The following is a 22,114-nucleotide window of genomic DNA, read 5'->3' as shown; positions in this document are numbered from 1 at the left end:
GATAGGGGTCTTAGAACAGTGTTAAAAGTGGCAGGGTTTTCAGAGCATAGAATGTCAGACGTTACAGCTAGAAGGACATAGCTGTTCCAAAGCAGCAACTCATATTTCACAACTTTAAGGTTTACCTCTTTCTTCATAGCAACATTGTGAGTTATAAGGAATCAGTATTTTTAGTCCCAATTTGCAAAGGAGGAAGTTGAGTTCCAGAGAAGTAAAAGGATCTGCCCATGGGTCACAAAGATGTTGCCAAATGGAGCCAGGATATGAACCCAGATGTCCTTACTCTAGTTCTAATACTCTTTGTACTGCATCAGGCTGTATCTGTGCTTATGACGTAGAACATACTACTGTATGTTCAAGTGGGAAGGAACTTTAGAACAGTGTTAGAACATAAAGCCACAGCATTAGTGCAGTTGAGAGTTAGCATAATAAGTGGGTCACTTATTAGATAAGGACTAAAGTACACTTACACTCTTAAAATCTTTGGCCCAACCTGGCCTGGCATGCATCAGGCACCATCCTTCTTATCAGATTTGTTTCAAGAATGGTGGTACTTTACATCAGTGACAATGAAAACATCACACCCCCAGATTCCATTGGTAGTCAGTTCTTTTAGGGTCATTCTTTGCCATTTAAATGTCTTGAGCAAAAAGGAAGAGCTGCTAAACAGTCCAAGAAAAGCAAGCATTCTACATATAAGAACTCTGGTAATGCCAAGCAGGGGCAAAAGCCAGAAAAAGAGGGCCCTCAGTAACATGACTGAGAACAACAATCAAATAAAAGCATTGAAAAAGTCCTTCACTCCTTCATTTCCCCTCACTCTCTATAGCCAATCAGTTGCCAAAGAAACCAATCAGTAAACATTTACTAAGTTATGTGCCAGGACCGTATGAATGCTAAGGAAAGAAAGACTGAAGGAGCTTATACCCTAACAAGGGAGATAGTCCTGTCTATTCTACCTATACAGCATCTCTCCCATTGACCCCCTCCTCTCCTCCCAAACGATCACTCTCCTAGTTCAGACAGTTATCGTCTCTGTCCTGGTCTACTGTAATAGCCTTACTAGCAGCACTGCTTCCAGTCTCTCTCCTCCTCATTTGGTCCTTAACGTAAACTGCCAATATATATGTAATGAATGTTTCTAATCATGCCAATCTTCTATTCAAAACCTTAAATGACTCCCACAGGATCAAGTCCAGACTCCTAATCCTGTTATTCAAGGCTCTCTACAATCTTTTAACACTCTTGTTTTCCACGATTTTCCTCTTCATGAACTCTGTGCTCCTGCCCAATTGATCCGCTCTCTGGCCCCTCAGGACCACTTTGCCACCACTCCCAGACCACATTTGTCAGATGCTTACCCATTCTTTGAGGTCCCAGTCAAAAGCTACTTCCTCTAGGAGGACTTCCCTGATCCTTCCCACCAGCCAAAGCCAGAAGATACCTCTTTCTCTCCTATGCACCCACGCAGCATGACGTCTTTCCCTCACTGCATTGATTAGCCTTGGGCTTGCTCAGTAGTTACTAGCTGTGCCCTGATCTTTTCTACCCTACTACACTAGGAGCTCACTGGGGTGTGGGGAAAGTGAGAAGGAAGGGATATATCTTGTCCTTTATAGTTTATAAGGAGTTTTATTGACCTGATTTTAGTAGATCCCCCCAATACTTCTGCAAGCTATTCTGTAGAGTAGGCATGATTTCAGTTCAATTCAATAAATATTTAATTAATGCCTACTATATGTATGGTCTTTGGGATACACAGACAAAACCAAAATAGGTCCTGATTGCCAAGAGTTTACTGGGGCATTGGAAGGAAGGGAAAGAGGGAGAGACAAGAGGTACACAAATAAATACATAAAAGGTAATTTGAGGAGAGAGCACTAACAATTGAAGAGTCACTGAAGCTTCCACAGAAAAAGTAAAATCTGAACAAAACCCTGAAAGAAGGTGAGGACAGCACAGAGGAGGAAGGATTATATTCCAGGTATGGGAACAGCTTGTACAGAGACAGAAGACAGAAGATCAAGTTAGGGGGAAAAGATGCAATAAGACTGGAAAACTGGATTGGAGCCAGATTGTGAAGGGTTTTAAAAGATCAGGACAAGGAATTTGCAATGAATCCCAGAGGCATTAATAAGAAGCCAGAGAAGATTTCTGAGCAAAGTGGTGATGTGATGAGACTTGTTCCTTAAATTTTTTTTGGGGGGGGGAAGAGACCTGTGTAGAAGGGGAAGAAAGTGAACAGGGTTATCAGCTAGGAAGTAATTACAATGCTTCAGGGGAGAAGTGATTAAGGCTAGGACTTGGGTAGTAAATATAGAAGTGAAGAGAAGGGAAGGATTTGAACGATATTATAGAGGCACAATTAATAAGACTTGGCAACCCATTGGAGATGGGGATGGAGAAAACTGAGGCCCAGAGAGAGTAAGTGATTTGCCCAAAGTCTCTTCGGCCGCGGATAAATGAGGCAGGATTTGAACTAGTCTTTTGGATCCACATTGGGTATTTCTTCTACCACATCACAGCTGCCTGGGCATATGTCTTTATTCCCCTACTATGAGGCCCTTGAGAGGAAGGATTATGTCTCTTATTGATGTATTGATCTGTATTTTCCAAGCACAGTCCCTTACAGATAGAGGGCACTTAAGAAACGTTTGTCCAGGCAATTACTGGCTGCCTAATGAGTTCCCCTGCAAGGAATCTTAGCACACAGAATGTTAGAACAGAGAACACTGAACCTGAAAAAAAATTCATAACAACAAAATGTTAGAGCTGGAAAGGACTTAGAGTAGAGACCATCAAGAACTAACTAAAAGGACTCCGTAGTACACAAGCTAATGTATATAGAAGGGACTTTAGAAAAGCATTTGGGTGAGGAGCAACAGATACAGAAAAAGAAGTGATGCTCTAGAGGAGGTGACTACAGACCTCTTGGACATGAAGAATTAGATGAGCAGTTTAGGAACTTCAACTCTCTAGGTATTGGGGGTGTTTTCTTTCTCTCATTCTATACTAACTGGAGCAGCTGATAAATATGTGAACTTCTTTAGTGAAAACTTCATCCTTCAAGAGGTGAAAGAGGAAACAATGGAAATGCTTATTCGACACCTAATTCTAACAAAGAATTAGAAAAAAACAGGAACCTTGGAAGTACATGACCATTTCATTAGAGTCTGTGCTAGGGAAGGAGAGAGAGTGGTACATGGACACTCTAACTTGTGGAAGAAGATTTCAAAGATTCAGCAGCAGAAGCAAAGACAAAGGAAGCTGGCTCAAGAGGACTGAGAAGCTCTTAAGAACAAAGTTCTGAGGGCCCAAGAGAAATTCTTCCAATGACGAGGAAAAGCAGGCACTGCCCCCAAAAGACTAAAAAGTGTGGTTACACAGGCAGCTCATCAAATTCAGATTTTAAAAAGGCTTGCACAGAATACAGGAGTGAGTGTAAATAACTCAAGATGGACACAAAGGAAAAGCGGGCCTAGTAAGAATGCATCTGCAATGCTAACATACAGGATAAGCTGAGGCTAGCAAGGAAAACTAAAAACAGAAAGAAATTTGGAATGAAGGACAAGGAAAAGGATCACAGGAAGGATAATGCTGCTGTTTAGGGCAGACAGGCTGTGAAGAAAAAGCTAAGAAGGCGACACTACTCAACTTTTTTTATTCTGCTTTTATTTTCCAAGGAGAATGATCTTTGGATTGAAAAGGACAGATCAAAAATTATTCACAGGGAGTAAAAAGCCAAGATAAGGGGGGAAATAGTCCAACAGTATCTAGCAGTTCTCAATGAGTTTCAAGTCACCAGTCTTGTAAAAATTATATTTGAGAAGATGTAATTTCTGAGTTGCTATTATCAATCTCTGCAAGACAGAGAAAAGAGGAGGTGTTGCAGGAATGGAGAAGGACAAACATCCCAATTTTTTAAAAAAGGGGGGGAAAGGAAGAGGGTAGAATCTGCAAATTGGAGACAAGTGAGCTAGAGTTTTTATTTCCTGGCAAAATTCAAGAACATATTAAGAAGATGACTTCTGTACACTCAGAAAGGGAACAGTGATCATTAAAAGCATGCCTAGCAGGTCATGCCAGATTAATTTCATTTCCTTATCTCACAGGGTAGATTGGTATAGCAAGTGGATACTATAGGCATAGCTTACTGAGATCTTAGCAAAGCATATTATAAGGTTTTGTATGCTATTCTAGAGTTTAAAATGGGAGAGGTAGCATGGTGTAATGGATAGTGAACAGGCCTCTAAGTGAGGAAAACCTACTCTGTGTAGGGAGGAAAGTCCTACTTTGACATATACCTGCTGTGTGATGCTGGGCAAGTCACTTAATACCAGTTAGCTCTCTAAGACTCTATGTTGCATAATAGCTGCTGATCTGCACTGGCAAAGTTTTCTTTAACCAGGTTCTTCACTGGGAGGCATTCCTGGTGTCCATGAAATTAAGTAGAAGGAGGAGGAGAGAAGTAGATACAAAATGATGTCAACCTGGAAGGAGTTGTGGGTGCCCCAAAGATCATGTATGAAGGCATAGATGACATACTTGTCAAATTTTCAGCTGACATGAAGCTTATAGGGCTAGCTAACAAATCGGACAAAAGTCAGAATCCTAAAAGATTTTGATAGGCCAAATTAATGAAGTTTAATAAGGATAAATGTAAAAAGTACGGCACAGATTCAAAAATCAATTTTACAAATGCACAATGGAGAAGGTATAGCTAGACAGCAGGTCTTATGAAAAAGATCAAGGATTGTAGTGGACTATAAGCTTAGTGTGAATCAACAATATGACACAGTAACCAAAAAAGCTAATGTTATCCTAGGTTGCATTAAGAGAGAGAATAGTGTCAGCTTACTCTGCACTGGTCAGACCACACAAGAATACAATGTTCAGGGAATCAAATTTTAGAAAAGACACAAGACAAACTGGGGAATGGCCAGAAGAGGATGGTCAAGATGATAAGAGGATTAGAAAACATGCACAATGAAGATCAGCTGAAGGATCTGCAAAGAACCCCTAGAAAGCCCACAAAGGTGTTGCCTTTAAGTATATGAAGAGCTGTCACGTGGAAAAGGGATTATGCTCATTCTGCTTGGTCCTAGAGGTCAGAACTGAGAACAGAGGTTTCAAGTTGTAAAGAGGGACATTTTAGCTGGCAGTAGGAAAACCTTGCTAATGATGAAAGCAATACCAAAATTGGAATGAGCTTTCCTAGGAGGTAAAAGGTTTTCAAGCAAAGGCTATAAAACTATTTGTTGGAGATATCATCAAACATTTGTACTAAATACTTCTAATCCAGTTCTTAATCTTATCCAGTTCTTAAATTCCATAATTAGCACATGGATTATGAGAACACGGACATTGTGTATTGGAAAGAACCTAACACTGGAAGGGTACTTGTGTGCTCACAGGGTTTCTCTTACCTTTCCTGTTCATCCCCATCTGCAGGCACTTGAGCAGGCGGCAATACTGACATCGATTCCGCTGTTTCCGGGACATGACACAATTCTTGTCACGACTGCATCTGTATACCCGCTTATTACAAATGCTCCTCTTGAAAAACCCTTTGCAGCCTTCACAGGAAATGATACCATAGTGCAACCCTGTAGCTCTGTCTCCACAGATAAGGCAGGTTCGCTGTTCAGCTCGATCATCTGGAACAGAAACTAAAAAAAACCTTCATGTTAAAAAATGTCCTGTGAACTAAAACAAAAATTTAAAGACTGTGGTATTGCCACAGGTATCTTTCCCCCATGAGTCCCACCTGATTTAAGGAAATGCCAGAGTCTGGTATGTACTCTGGGAAACTCAGAAAACCTATGGGAAAGTCCAAGCTGTACAACAAGAGACTGCAAAGTCTCTCAGAACACAGAATGCTAAAAGATACTCTTGAATGGTAAGTCGGAAACGGATCTTAGCTCTCATCTAGCTCAGCCTTCTCATTTTGGAGACAAAGAAATGGATAAAGGAAGGGATTTACCCAAGGTCATTAAGTGAGTAGCAGTGCTGAGATGGGAAGATAGGTTTTCCTAGTTCCCAGACACTGGCCAATCTACTCTTTAGTTCAAAAGAAGCAATAGCTTAATAGCCACATTTCCTTCTCCTCTTCCTGTTAAAAGTGTCCATAAGCAGTTGAAGCCAAGGTTAAAAAAAACTAGCTAAGTGGCAAATTAAATAGCTACACCAGGAAATGTAGGGGACAGAGTCGATCAAAATACAGTATTGTTGCCCTAATGCATTGTTTTTCTGGTACATAGTAACTCTGGTGCCTGAATGCACTGGTAAAATTAAAATTCAACAGGTGCTTATGTGAAGACATTACATTCAAGGCACTGAGTTTCATGGTAGGAGACATGAAGAAACAAAAACCACACTATCTGTCCTCAAAAGAGCCTATAAGACCTACATACTCTATCTTTATTGACACCTTAGGAGAGGCAGCTTAGGGTATTCAAAACAGTAGGACTTCAGTTCAATCCTGCCTCTAACACACACAATCTTTGTATTACTTACTACAACCCTGGGGAAGTTACACAGACTGAGTGTCAAAGTTGCTACCCTGCTCCTTATGCCAATGAAATCACAGGCCCAGTCTCTCTCCCTGTCACTAAAGACACTTCACCTTATTTCCAACAATTATTACTTCAGATCTTTTCTCCTCTCACTACTAACTCACTAATAATACTTACAGCAAATGACTTTCATTAAAAAGCCTGAGGACTTCTGACAGGGATGTCCTTAGTATCCCTGCTCTAGTCCTGAAAACTTCTCATACGCAGCACCTTTTCCTTCATCCTCTCCTTAAATTACAGATGAAGATATCCCTACTACACATTAAGGCTAATCTTTCTACATCCGCCTTTGGTTCAATATACTCTATTTCCTAAAAGTCCTGAAATGATGAGTAGGATGGTTTCAGAAAAACGATCCAAGACTTACATGAAATGATGCAGAGAAACTGAGCAGAACCAGAGAAACATTAAACACATTAACAGCAATATTTTAACTATGATAAACTGTGAAAGACTTAACTACTCTAATCAGTGTAATCATTCAAGACAGTTCTGGAGAGCTTACAATGAAAAATGCTTATCCACCTCCAGAGGACAGAGAACTGATGAGTCTGAGTACAGATGGAAGCATATTTTTTTCACTTTATTTTTCTAGCCTTTTTTTTTAAGCAACATGGCTAATATGAATATATGTTTTGCACAAATTCACATGTATAATTAATACCACATTTCTTGCCTTCTCAATAGATGGGGGAGTTGCAGGAGGGAGTCAGAGAATTCAGAACTCAAAAAACAAACACTACACCAAAATAAATAATTAATAAATTCGGGAAAAAAAGAATAACTAAAAGTCCATCTTCTTCACATAGTTATCTTCTTTCTCATGCATCTTCAAGCCTCCTGTGGAAATGTTTATTTCTCATTTGCCTATGAACATGCCTCCTGGACTCACAACTAAATTATACCCAATACACCTCAACTACATCAACACCTACTTTCTCCTCAACTCTGCCCCCACCATGTTACTGAAACTGCTCCTTTTAAGGTCACTGATGGACTTACTATTCAGAGCCAATGTTCTTTTACTCAGACCTCATCCTCCCTGACGTCCAGGCAACTTTTGACCATTCCACTGTAGATGGTCTCCTCCCTCAGCATGAAATACCTCTCTCCTTCTACCTCTCTATGCCATTCCTTCTTTTTAAACATAATTTTATCTTCATAATATATGAGTGAAATAAGCAGGAACAAGTGATAACCATCTATATTTTAAAGAGAGAAATACTGTTACAAGGTAAAAGAATTGTTCAAAGTTGCCCTTAAGGAAATGGAAGACTACATTTAGAGCCTCTTAACCTTCAGATTTATATTCTGTTCATTATTTTTATATCCTGAACTGTTGACCACTTTATTGTCTCTTTCATTAGCTCATTCTCACCCATCTCTACTTGCCTTTCTCTTTTCTCTGTACCATCCCTATAGTAATTTCATTAATTCCTACAGCTTCAGCTTTTACTTTTATACTTTTGTGCAGACAATTCCCCAAATTTCATCTATGGCATTGACCTCTTGACTTTGGATCTGCTTCTTTAGCTTCTTTAAGGATATTTCAACTTATATGTCCTACTGACATTCAATATATTTGAACTCAACATGTTCAAAACTGATTATCTTTTTCCCTACATCTTGTTCTGACTTAACTTTCTGTAGTACTAGAGGATAGTACTACAGTCAAATTTGTAGGAAATTACTCAAACAGTGGATGAAAGATGGACTGGAGGGGATAAAGGCTTGGAGACAAGAAGATCATTTAGGAAGGTTATTATTATAGTCCAGGCAATAAGGGTTTGAACTACTACTACAAGACCAGTGGGACAGAGAGGATATTATTTTGGAGTCAGAATGGAAAGGATTAGATTAGAAAGGTGAGGGAGGAGGAATTTAAAGATGACTTTATGATTACAAGATTAGGAGACTAAAGACCCTCAAAAGAAATTAAATTAGGAGGAGCAACTGGTTTAAACTAGAAAAGGAATTTGTTTTTGACATTTTCTTGAATTTGAGGTGCCTCTGGATATGCAGTAAGAAATATCCAGCAAAGAGTTGGAAATGCAGGATTGAAATTCAAGAGAAAGGTTAGTGCAAGCCTGCACAACCTGTGGCCCAAGGGCCACTTATGGCACACCAAAGGATTTCGGGTGGCCCACAAAAAATGTAGAGGAAAAAATCTTCCCACCACAGGTTGTGAAGACCTGGGTTAGCTGTTGATCTGTAAGACAATCATCCTTAAATAAGTGGTAACTAGTGTGTTACAAAACCTCCACTGGGTCCTCACTTCTGCAAGGCAATCCTTCTACACTTCCTTTATAAACTCACTCTCCCAATCTTCACAGTGTCTCTTCCAAACCTTTTCATTCCTCCTCAAACCTTCCATGGCCACCCCTCCTCACACCTCTCAGCTGAGAACTTTGCCTCATATTTTACAGAGAAAAATTGAGGCCATTCACTGAGAGCTCCCTCTTCTCCCCTCCTCCTCAATTCATAGTTATTCAAATGGCTTCTCCCATTATCTCCTCCTCCACCTCTGTCTCAGACAAAGAGGTAGCCCTACTTCTAACCAAGACAAACTCTTCTATCTGTACATGTCAATTCATTCTATTGTCTCCTCCAACACACTGCTCCCTCTGTCATCCCCACTCTGTCACTTATTTTCAGTCTCTTCCTGTTTACTAGCTCCTTCCCTACTGCCTAGAAACATGTCCATGCTCCCCTATCCTGAAAAAGCATGTACTTGATCCTTTTATCTCACCTAACTACTATCCTATATCTCTCCTGCGTTTTGTGACAAAACTCTTTGACCTCTACTCTCATTCTCTTCTTAATCTCCTACAATTCAGTTTCCAACCTCATCCTTCAATTGAAACTGTTCCCTCCAAAGTTACCAATGATATCTTAATCGCAAATCAATGACCTTTTCTCAGTCCTCAGTCTTCTTGACTTCTCTTCAGCCTATGACACCACTGATCAATCAATTAATAAACATTTAAGAGCTTATATGTGCCAGGCACTCTGCTAAGCACTGGGGATATAAAAAGAAGCAAAGGTAGTTCCTTCAAGGAGCTTAAAATCTCATGGGGGGGGGGAGAGACACAACATGCAAGCAAATATAAACAAAGCAAGCTATATGCCATATATATCACATGTATGTTTTATACACACACACACACACAACACACACGAGATAATTAAGAGGGGGAGGCCCTGGAATTAAGGTTGAGGAAGGCTTCCTGCAGCAGGTGGAGAGGACAGAAGAGGGAGAGTGTTTCAGGCATGGGGGACAGCCAGGGAAAATGCCTGGAGCTAAGAAATGGAATGTCTTGTTCAACGGTGTAAATGGATCAGAGTACATGTCAGGGAATAAGATGTAAGAAGACTAAAAAGGTAAGAGGGGGCTAGGTTTTAGAGGACTTCGAATGCCAAACAGAGCATTTTGTATTTGATCCAAGAGACAACAGGATCCTAGAGACACTGGAGTTTATTCAGTAGGGCAGTGCCATGACTGGACCTCTGCTTTAGAAAAATCACTTTAGTGGTTGAATGTAGGATGCATTGGAATGGAGAGACTTGAGGCAGGCAGACACACCAGCAGATTACTGCAAGAATCCAGGTGTGAGGTGATAAAAACCTATACTAGAGAGGTGGCAGCGTCAGAGGAGAGAAGGGGATGTATTCCAGGGATGTTGCAAAGATGGAATCGACGTGATTTGGCAACAGCTTGAATATGGGGTTGATTGAGAGATAATGAGGAATTCATCATGATTCTTAGGTTGGGAGCTCGAGGGACTGGGAGGATGGTAGTGTCCTCCACAGTAATGGCAGGGACTGAAGGCTAGGAGAGTTGATTATTAATACTCTCTTCTCTTTAGGCTTTTGGGATACCTCTCTCTCCTGGTTCTTGTTCTACAGATACACTGATCCTATAGATCACGGGCTCTGTCATGGGCCCTCTTCTCCTTCTATACTACTTGAATTAGTGACCTTATCAGCTTCTATGGATTTAATCACCATCTCTTTGTTGCTGATTCTCAAATCTACCTATCCTGCCCATACCTCTCTGCTGACTTCCATTCTCACATCTCCAACATCCTTTCAGGCATCTTAAAGTAGATATCCAGAATACTTCTTGAACTCAACATGTCCCAAATAGAAATCATTATCTTTCCCCCCAAATCCTTGCCCCTTCCAAACTTTCCAGGTTACCACCATCCTCCCAGTTTACAGGCTTACCTAGGTGTCATCCTTGACTCCTCCCTATCCTATCTCTCACCCTTCCACTCCTTGCTCCCCCCACCCCCAATCTGTTGCCAAGGTTTGTTGATTTCACCTTTCCAACATCTCTCAAATATGTTACCTTTTTTCCTCTGATACTACAAACACCCTAGTGCAGGCCTCCATTAGCTCATGATCGTATGACTGCAACAGCAAGCTGGTGGGTCAGCCTGCCACAAGTCTCTTCCCACTCCAGTCCATCCTCCATTCAGCCACAAAGTGGATCACCTAAAGCCACAAGTCTGACCATGTTACCCTCATACACAATAAACTCCAGTGGTTCTCTGTACCTCCAAGATCAAATGGAATATCCTCTGTTTGGCACTGAAAGCTCTTTATAACCTAGCTGCCTCCCACCTCTCCAGTCTTATACTTTGCATCCCCCCATACATCCTTCAATCTAATAACACTGTGGCCTCCTTGCTGTTTCATGAACAAAATATCTCTTGGCTCTGGGCATTTTCTCTGGCTGCTCCCTATACCTACAATGCTTTCCTTTCTCATCTCTATCTCCTAACTTCCCTGGTTTTTTTCAAGTCCCAACTAAAATCCCACCTTCTATCTCCTCCTTCACCCCTACATCTTCCGAAGAGGTGGCCTTTATCCTTGCCAAGGCAAACCCCTAGAGGGGACATATAGACATGCATCCTTGATCCCATCCCATCTTCTCTGGTAGACTACCCCTCATCAGTGTCTATCATCATCACCATCATTATCATCATCTCATTCTCTCCCTATCCACTGGCTTCCTCCCTGCTGCTTACAAACATTTCCATGTGTCCTCCATTCTTAATGACCTACATTTGATTCTACCAGCACAGCTAGTTTCTTTCCTGTAGCTATCTTCCCCTTCTCAGCTATATGCCTTTGACAAAACTGGATGTACTTGCTGTCTCCACTTTTCCTCTCACTTGAATCTAAATCCTCTGCAGTATGGCTTCCAATTTCACCATTCAACGTACCCTACTTTTTTGTGTCACCAGTGATCTCTTAATTGTGAAAATTTAATGTGTTTTTTTTCCCAAATCATCCTCCTCCTCACCCTCTCTGCAACCTTTGACTATGTTGATTATCTTCTATTGGATATGCTCTTTGCTCTCGAATTTCATAACACTGCTCACTCTTGATTTTCCTACCTGTCCAACTCCTCCTTTTTAATCTCCTTTGCTGGATTTTCATCCAGGTCATACCTACCCACTGTGGATTGTCTGTCAAAGCTCTGTGCTGGGCCATCTTCTATTGTCCCTCTATACAATCATGTTTGTTGATCTCATCTACTACTGTGGGTTTAACCATCACCTCTGCAGAAGATTCCCATTCTATATATTCAACCCTAACCTCAATGAGTTCCAATTTCAAATTACCAACTGCCTTTTGGACATCTCAAATTTGATGCCCTAAAGGTATCTCAAATGAAACACAGAAAAAAAAAATCTAACTCATCATATTCACCTTTCCCAATTTTTTTCTCTTTCAAACCCTATTTATTTTTTTATTTTTTAAATTCAATTTTGTTTTATTTTCAGTTCCATCCCTCTCCTCATTCTACCTCCCTCACCCATTGAAAACGCAAGAAAAATAAAATCCATTATAAATATGTAAACACACGCAAAACAGATTTCCACAGTAGCCATTTCCAAGGGGGGGAAAAGCAAGAAAAAGGACTAGAAGTAATGCTGGATTAAAAAGTATGGATAGTTTAATACCTTTTTGGATAGATCCAAATTGCTTTCCAGATGGTTAGACTAGTTTATACCTTCACCAGTTTACACTTGGAACTGCACTCTGATTCCATTTATCTACAAGTGGCTAGCATGTAACATCATGAGTCCCTTGGAATTGTGGTTGATCATTGTGTTGATCAGTTATTAAGTCTTTCAGAGTTGATTATCTTTATAACACTGCTGTTACTATATAAATTACTCTCCTGGTTCTCATCACTTCACCATGCATCAATTCACACAAGTCTTCCCAAATTTTTCTGAAATCACCCTCTTCATTATTCTTATAGCACAACAGTATTCCACATTCATATACCATAATTTGTTTAGCCACTCCCCAGTTAATGGGCATCCTTTCTTTTTCCAATTCTTTGCTACCACAAAAATAATTACTATAAATATTTTTGTACATATGGGCCCTTTTCATCTTTCTTTGATCTCTTTGGGATACAGATTTAGTAGCAGCATTGTTGGATCAAGTTTAAGCCTTTTGGGTATAGTTCCAAATTACTTTCCAAAATGGTCAGACTGGTTCACAGCTCTACCATGAGTTCATTTAGTCTACCTATTTTCCTACACCCCCTCAAGCATTCGTCATTTTCCTTTTTTGGTTAGGCAATCGGGTTAAGTGACTTGCCCAGGGTCACACAGCTAGTAAGTGTTATGTGTCTAAGGCCGAATTTGAACTCAGGTCCCTGAATCCAGGGCTGGTGCTCTATCCACTGCACCACCTAGCTGCCCCTCATTTTCCTTTTTTTAAATCATCTTAGCTAATCTGATGGGTATGAAGTGGTACCTCAGAGTTGTTCTAATGTGCATTTTTCTAATTATTAGTAATTTAAAGCATTTTTTTCCATATGGCTATTGACAGCTTTGATTTCTTTCTCTAAAAACTGCTTAATCCCATCCCTTGACTATTTATCTATTGGGGTATGGCTCTACCAAACTTTACTATTACTTTCAAGGGGGTACCATCATCCTCCCAGTAACCTGGGCTCAAAAACCTAGGGTCATCCTCAACTCTTCGCTCATAATCACTGCACATATCAAATGTGTAGCCAAGTCTTGCCATTTCTCCACTTCTCTCCACTTCCTCAACCACTACTCTAGTTCAGGCTCTCATCGTCTCATTCCTATACTACTGAAATGGCCTCTTGATTCCTCTCCTTGTCTTCAACCCCTCCCCACTCCAATCCACCCTTCATCCAGCTGCCAGTGTTGTTCTGAAAGTGCAAGGTCTGACCACAGCATTCTCACCTGTAACTCCAACTCCTGAGGTTCCCTATTACCTCCAGGATCAAATACAATTTGTTGTTTGGTGTTTAAAGCTCTTCACAACCTGGTCCCTCACTCCTTTTCTGGTCTTCTTACACATTACCCTCCACTACATATTTTATGATTCAATAACACTTGCCTTCTAGTTTTTTCACAGATAATATTCACCTTGTCACTGCCTGTCCCTCTTTCCTGGAATGCTCTCACCCCTGCTACTTGCTTCCCTGGCTTCCTTTAAGATAGTTCAAATCCTACCTTCCACAAAAGATCTTTCTCTATCCTCTCCATAGCTTGTAAGTTCCCTTTAAGAATCTTAGACGACTTCCCCCAAGATTCCCTTTGACCTTCCATCTACTCTATCTATCCTATACATACATAGTTGTTTACATGTTATCTCTCCCATTACCCTGTGAGGTCTCTAAGGACAGGGACTGTGGATGTGTGTTTGCCTTTCTTTGTATCCTCAGTGCTCAGCACAGTGCCTGGCACATAGTAAGCACTTAATACATGCTTGTTGAGTGACTCACAATAGGTAAATAAGTCTATGTGAACTTGGTGAAAGCCACTGCTCATCAAGCAATATGAAGCAGAAAAAAATGCTTTCAAATGAATACACAGGTACATGATAGGAATCATATAGGCAGTCCTATTTAAGGCAGGTTCTATTACAATCAGCACCCAGGTACTTCTGACACTGAGGATCTGAACCTTTTGTCTGCTTATTTCAATAATAACAAATTTCAAGGAGCAAGTCCAGCAGAATGGTGTGATCTAGGGAAGTCTCCCTCAACTCAATTAAATTTATTAAGCACCTGAGAAGTCCAAGGTAGATGCTGAGATAAAAAGACAAAAAACAATTCTGAAGTATGTTGGGACCCTGTCCTGTGTTAATATTATTTGTGAATTTCTATGCCTCCCTCTGAACCAGTCTATCCAAGCATAGCCCAGAGAGTGGGGACTGTGTATTTGTGGGTATATACAAACTTACAGATAAGAATTCTGCCAGTCTGTGTTTACTTATAGGTCAGGAACAAAGGAATTATGACTTGATCACATCCCTGGGACTAGTAGTAAGGGATTATGAAGTTTGGTCCCAGATGACTCATGAAACTGTCAGAGTAGTTCTACAGCTCCACCAGTCTGTACTCTTTATGTCTAGCACTTGAGGAAGAAGGCACACTTCCTTATGTATTAAAGCCTTGGGGGAAAATAATCTTATAGGAGGCAGAGTCTCCATGTACTACAGTAATGGTAATTAACATTGTGGAAGAACAACCTCAAATCAGATTCTCCTTTAATAACTTATCTTAGATAGTGTGAAAATGGCTTTGTGTCCCCAGAGGCTAAGCCAAGAGAGTCAAAGTCCTGGCAAATCAAAGCAGGCTTTGAGGACAAGTCCAGTCTATTCACAGAATCATAAAATAATAGATTTAGGGATGGAAACAACATCAAAGGCCATCTAGTCCAAAAAGCCTAATTTTACAGATGAGGAAATTGAGGCCAAGAGAACTTGACTAAGGTCACACAGATAAGAAGTTACAGTCAAGATCTGAATCTAGGTCCTTAAATACTACTTCCAGCACTCTTTCTTCTGTATAGCATTGTCTTCCTAATCCAACCCACCAAAGGGCTGGTCACTAAGTAACAATATTTTCATCACCCAGACCCAGTAAGACCATCTACTGAGGTATGGGCAAGTCACTATCTATATCAGCAGAGAGTAAACCCTACACTGATTGAATGTTGTAGATTTTATTTTGGCTTAATTCAACTTATTTCATAGGCTCATAGGATTTAGAGTCAGAAGAGTCCATCCAGTACAACTGTCTATTTTGTTTTATCCAAGATGGAGAGGAGGAGATGATGTCTGAGACGCAGCAAAATCTTAGGGGAGAACATGTTGTGGAAAGAAAGCTAGATTTGGATTTAAGTCCTGGCTATGCCATTTATCACCTGTGTGACCTTGGTCAAGTTACAATTTCTCTAGGCCTCAGTTTCCTCCTCTGTAAAATGAATAGGTTGAAATGACATCTAAGGATTTAGACTCAGAGCCTCAAAAATCAAACGTAGCATTCTTGCCACTATTCAATTCAAACATTTATTAAGCATACACCATGTGGAAAACTCTGCGTGGGACGCTGGAGGATACCAGTTTAGATAAAACATGGTCCCTATCTTCATATGATAATATGGCATGTCCATAGTATATATTATTGTTTAGTAAAAGCATTAGAATGGTGCAAAACTCCTCAAATGTCTGTTGATCCCAAATAAAAGTTTGGTTATAACTGTTGTAGCTTACCTCTCCCTGCTACCTACCATCCCACCTTATTGCTCCCCAGACTTTTCCTTGATACGATTCTACCCCCCCTCCTCATACAATATTAGCATCAGAAGTAAAGGCTTGATTCAAAGTAAACAACATTTAGTACAGACCTATTAAGTGCCTGCACAGTTTCCCATGACTGCGTCATGGGTTTCTTTTAACTGTAGTTAATGAAGAACAGAACTAAGATCAAAGAACAGACATACTTCTTTTTATGTGGTGTGTGGCTATTGTATTACCTCGAAGACTCCTGCCTTCTCTCTTTTACCTCAAACATTCTCACTTAAACAGTATGCTTCATATCTGGCATCAACAAAAAGTCATCATGTCTTAGCAGACTAGGAAACAGTGTAGTAGATTAGGAAATACAAAAGACATTCAAAACCACTGGTCAGAGCCCAATAATCAGGCCAATTCTTGTCAAAGCCCAACTTTTGTCAAATTTTAGGAAAGACACCTCTAAGTCACTTCCCTGAGCCTCAGTTTTCATATTTGTAAAATGAATGAATCAGAGTAGACGATCTCAAAGGTCACCCTTCAACTCTAAATCCTATGTTCCTATAAACTAAAGCCCAGGGGCATTTGAAAAGCTATCATATACAGATCTGACCATATGAATCTTATGTGCAATCCACTCCAGTGGCTTCCTAACTGTCTCTAGGATAAACTCCTCAGTTTGGCTTTTGAAAACTTACATAATCTGTTTTAACCCTATCTTTTCATTCTCATTGCAAATCATTCTCATTCACCACCTAGCCAAGTCTTCCTCTTCTCTCAGTGCCTTTGCCCTAACCATCCCATGTGACTGGAATGCACTTCTTCCTTACCTATACCAAGGAGTCTCTCTCTTCCCTTAGGAAGTTTAATTAAGCTTAAGCACTATCTTTTGCATGAAACTTTTCCTAATTTTCCCAACTCTTAATGCTCTTCCTCCTAAACTTCCTTGCATTTAACTGTTCTGCATAGATTTGTATTTATTCACACTGCATATATTTTTGTACATATTTGCTGTCTCTCCATTAGAACAAAAGCTCTTTGCGAATAGAGAATGTTTCATCCTTTGTACTTTTATTTGCAGCACCTAGCACAGTGCCTGGCATACAGCAAATGCTTAATAAATACTTGTTGACTGATTGAAGTATACATGATAAATAATTCCTATGAGAAAACTGAGGCACAGAGAGAATTGATTTGACCAGGTTTTAAATGAAAAGGACGTCACCTTTCAAAAGTCATCTGGCACAGGTTTACAAATCATCTGACACACCAGAATGTGACACACACAAATGCCCAGAGACATACTAGCAGGTTAAACTGGACTTGGACTGTAATGGAACCTATTATTTGGTTGCCTAGAATAGTGACCTCAAACAAATAGAAACACGGCTTAATGATTTGTACAAGAGTATCCTGCTAGCCAAGCATTGGCTTAGTTTTAAAATTTGTAATATTATCTATGTTTTATTATATTTTTTCTTATTTTGTTAAATATTTCTCATTTCAATTACATCTTAATCTGGTTCCTCAGGCAGTGTTTGATACTTTTAGTCTACCTCATTGAAAGGTTAATTGACTTGCCTAGGGTTAAGCTACTATGTGAAAAAGCTGTACAACTGTATATAAATATGGAATAAGTTTCTTGAGCAGCCAGGATAAAGATTCAAATACCTGTCTAGTGATCTGTCTTACAGTACTGACAAAGAAAAGATACAATGGTCTGTTTTCGAAATCTTAGAGGATATTTTAAAATGTAGATTGTATCACTCTAAGACAACAGAAATGCTTAAATTATTTCATATTCTTAGAACTTAAATACTCCCATTTCGATAGAATCAGGCTGATACAGACCTGATCAAAAGCATTAGTGGGCATATATAGTAATTACTGGTAACAGTTATCAAATGAAAGGAAGAAAAAGCTAGACAATCGGTAAACGTTAACCTAGATGGAATCTAACCACTTCATAAAGTACTTTAAATAATTCTTCCAAATAGAGCCAACTGTGATATAGCAGAAACAGTACTAGATTTGAGAGTCAGAAGACTTGGGTTCAAGCTGTGACTCCACTCACTTCTTTGGGCCTCAGTTTCCTCATCTATAAAATGAGGGATTGAGATGAGATGATCTCTAAGGTCTCTTTTAACTCTAACACTCTGTGTTTCTGAGGCCAAAGTTTATTGAAAAGTCTTTCCTATTTCTTACTCTATCTTAGCCCAAAGAGCTATAACAAAAGTCCAAAGAGGCAGCTAGGTGTAGTGGAAAGAGTTAAGACAAAGATCAGTATGACAGTAAAACCACCCTAGACACTCTGACCATCCTATTTACTTTTCTCTATGAAACTCAAAGGCATTAGGGCTTTGACAGGGCATATTTCTTCCCTGCCTATTAGCACATAAATAATTCATCCTCATACAATCTCTTCCAAATCATCGACTATGTGTACCTTCCTACGTTTCTCTTGCCTTTTGTGTTACCATTTTTGTGTCCATTCAATTCTGGCCTTATCCTCAGGAATGTTTGGAAATCCTCTATTTCATTAAAGACCTACCCTCCCTACCACCCACCCACTACCTCCCCATACCAGTGTATAAGCCAGGGTAATTGGAAGGCAAAGTGCAAACAACCTAGTCTCACAGCACCCAGCATAGTGAGGTAATGTTGACCCAAGGGCTTCACCTCTATTCTCTGTGAGGGACAGGGCCAGACTAGACTGCACTACAAAGGATTAGGGGCCGTATTACTATGGACAATTTCCAACATGATGATGAGCAATTCAGGAGGCTTATCGCCATCTGAGGCAGGAGGTGGGATCAGAATTGCATTGAGGCAGCCTTTACTCATCCTAGCAAACATGCAGCCTATGCCCAACCTAGCATCCAGACAGCCCAGGCCTTAACCATAACAGGAGGCACAGACAACAGTTTGGGCTTCTCTATACCATCCGGGTGTACAAGGGCTGATTATGACCCAAGCACAAACCCACAGTCAAGAACTGAGGCTACAGATGAGTAAATGGGAAAAAAATCAAATACAATGAAGAAACACCTTGGACTGAGAGAAAACTAAGCAATAAAGTCAGAAGAAGAGAGTAAATCCTTAAGTCCAATTAGAGCTTCAAAGAAAAAATAATCCTGGCTACAAGGACTAGAATAATATCTGTAAGAAATGAAATACAAAATGGATAACTAGGAAGGAAAAAAAATAGCAAGAAGAATAAATAACTTACAAACAGATGGTGATAAACCTTAGACAAGAATTGAACAACTTGAAAATTAGAATGGGTAAAATAGAAAGTGACTCCATGAGGAAACAAGAAATATTAAAATAAAATCAAAAGACTGAAATAAATTGTAATGTGTATATTGTATAAAAAAGTGACCCGGAAATAGGTCTAGCTAGGTCTATCTAGAGATATCTAAGAATCATCACACTACCTTAAAATCATGACTGCCCTCCCCCAAAAAGAGTTTTCACAACTGAAAACTAACCAGATCTCTTAGTACCAGAGACTGGTACAAATGACTAAAGAATCCATTGATTACTTCCTGAAAGAAAATTCCCAAAAGAATGTTTCCAGGACTATAGCCTAAATCCAGAGCTTCCAGGTCAAAGAAAAAAAATATACTGCAAACTGCCAAAAAAGAAAGAGTTCAAGTACCAAGTATCATATAAGACTTGGCATATGTGCTAAGAGATTTGATAAGCGAAACAAAAGTATTACCTTTTCTAGAGGATATATACTCAGAAAACCAAAAGAGGTAGAGTTAAGATACCAGAGTGAAAGGAAGCATTTTTTCTTAGCTCTGCCAGCATTCCTCTTCCAAAAGGACCAAAAAAATGCACCAGACCACATTCTGATAGGGAAAATCTAGAAAAGGTCACATTGAGTCATTTTTTTCTAGCACAGGAAAGCACAGGGAGTCAGACAGAGAGGTCCATGGACACTAGAGTGGGGGCTAGCCAAGAGTACATGTGCCAGTGACACGGAGCATTCCAAGGCCCAGGGATAGAAAGTGGGGAGATGTAGCACCAGGACAAGGAAGCACTAAGACAGAAAGAGATCTCAGGGGCTCTCTGAACTAGTGTTTGGTGCAGTAATGGGGTATTGTCCATTACCTTGTTCCAGATTAGAGAGATCTTCTAGGGCAGAGAGAAGTTAATCATGAGAAAGTGTGGGCCTCGCTGTGTACTGAGCAGGAAACAAGTTCCAGAAAGAAAACTATGTGACTCTGAGCTTAGAAGCAGAGCAGCAATTCAGTACTAGCCTTTAGTCCAGCATACAAGTTTGTAGTGGAATAACCAGTCCTAGACCAGGGGTTGAGAACCTGTGGCCTCAAGGTCCTTAGGTGCAGCCTTTTGATTGAGTCCAAATTTTACAGAACAAATCCTTTTATTAAAGGAATTTGTTCTATGAAGTTTGGATTCAGTCAAAGGTCCCCACTTGGCTGCCTTCTAGGACCTAGACCAATAAGGAGCCACCCGTTCAGTAACTCGGAACCTGCAGAATCTCTCAGTGGACTAACAGTGATTAAATCTAGCAGCTGTTTACTGGAACCATGTATAATTACATACAAGCCAACAGACCCAAACCTGGGTCAGGAACTTGCAGAGCTCAGTAAAAGCTTGCAGGTCTCCAGACTGAGCTGTAAAACAGAAGAATGTAAAAGAACAGAATCTCAGGCAAGATGTTACTCCCTCCTCCACCAAAGAAATGTGCAGAGCCCAGAACTAACAAAGTCTAAGGTCAAGAAGCAGGCTTAAGAATGAGCAAACAAACAAACAAACAAACCCAACCAAAAAGAATTACTCTGGTGACAAGGAAACATGAGATATAAACATAACCGAAAAGAATAACTTCAAAAATCTATAAGCAAACCCTCAAAGAAAAATGTAGATCAGATACAAGCCCAAGAAGAATTCCCAGAAAAGTTGAAGAGTTTAAAAAGAAAAGAACAAAAAATGATATTAAAAACCAAATGAGAAGCCATGCTAGATCTCAATCTGTATTATAAAGTAGTAATTATCAAAATAATCTGGTATTGGCTAAGAAGCAGAGTGGTGAAGCAGTAGAATAGATTAGGTACACATTACATTATAATAAATGACTACAGTAATCTAGTATATGATAAACCCAAAGATTCAAGTTTTTGGAACAAAAAACTGATTATTTGACAAAAACTGCTGGGAAAACAGGACAAAAACTAGGTATAGTCCAGAGGTTCACAAAGTAGTTGATACTGCCCCCTAGGGGGCACTGGAATATGGGGGGGGGTAATAGCCTTGGGTGCAATTGGGGGATGTTGAATAAGAATAAGTGGGTGGTAGAAGCATAAGGAAAGAAGAGAAGATAGGAAAATTTTGAAAAATCGTTCATACAAGTTTCATCTGTTATGTAATAGAGTTAAAGACATAGTGATTACATTATTTTTCAAATAAACACACAAAATGCAAGTTATAATGGATCAGTGGTCAAGTCTGCCAATAGGGCTTAACAAGCAACTACTGGCAGGCAAGCGGGTCACACATGATTGGGAAGTCCAGCGTCCATGGGCAGGAATATGTGCATGCCATGACTAGTTTACAATACAATACTATACAGTTATATGATACAATATTGTGTCATCAAAATTTCAATGCAGGAAAAAACCTACAAATTTACAATAAATTATTAAATTTAAATGAGTTAGTTTTTTTTTAAAATTGTACACTTTTTTTGGACATTACACAATTTTTTAAAAAAACATTAAAGGGTTAAAGATATCCAAGGGAGCCCTAAGTAATTTTTTTTTAAAGGGAGTGGTAGGCCAAATAAGTTTGGGAACCTCTGGTATAGATCAACACCTCACACTGTATACCAAGATTGAGGTCAAAATGGGCACATGATTGACACATAAAGAGTGATACCATAAGCAAATGAGGAGAACATGGGATAGTTTATTTGTCAGATC

At 39.7% G+C, this 22,114-nt stretch overlaps 1 protein-coding gene across 4 annotated transcripts in view; it reads right to left on the bottom strand.

Annotated features, from left to right (window-relative positions):
* The window catches only part of NR6A1 (nuclear receptor subfamily 6 group A member 1), a 281,799-nt gene that overhangs the window by 43,001 nt on the left and 216,684 nt on the right, over window positions 1-22,114 (bottom strand). For all 4 annotated transcript variants that reach the window (XM_020967569.2, XM_020967571.2, XM_078150130.1 and 1 more), the window contains one exon: window positions 5,427-5,669. In XM_020967569.2, coding sequence (XP_020823228.1) covers window positions 5,427-5,669 — 243 coding nt within the window. The remainder of the gene's footprint in view (window positions 1-5,426; window positions 5,670-22,114) is intronic.

This window comes from Phascolarctos cinereus, unplaced genomic scaffold (genome assembly GCF_003287225.1).
Source record: "Phascolarctos cinereus isolate Bilbo 61053 unplaced genomic scaffold, phaCin_HiC Scaffold_2;HRSCAF=192, whole genome shotgun sequence".
In the NCBI taxonomy this organism is placed as follows: domain Eukaryota; kingdom Metazoa; phylum Chordata; class Mammalia; order Diprotodontia; family Phascolarctidae; genus Phascolarctos; species Phascolarctos cinereus.
The sequence above is the reverse complement of the archived record's forward strand: the minus strand, read 5'-3'. Positions and strand labels throughout refer to the sequence as shown.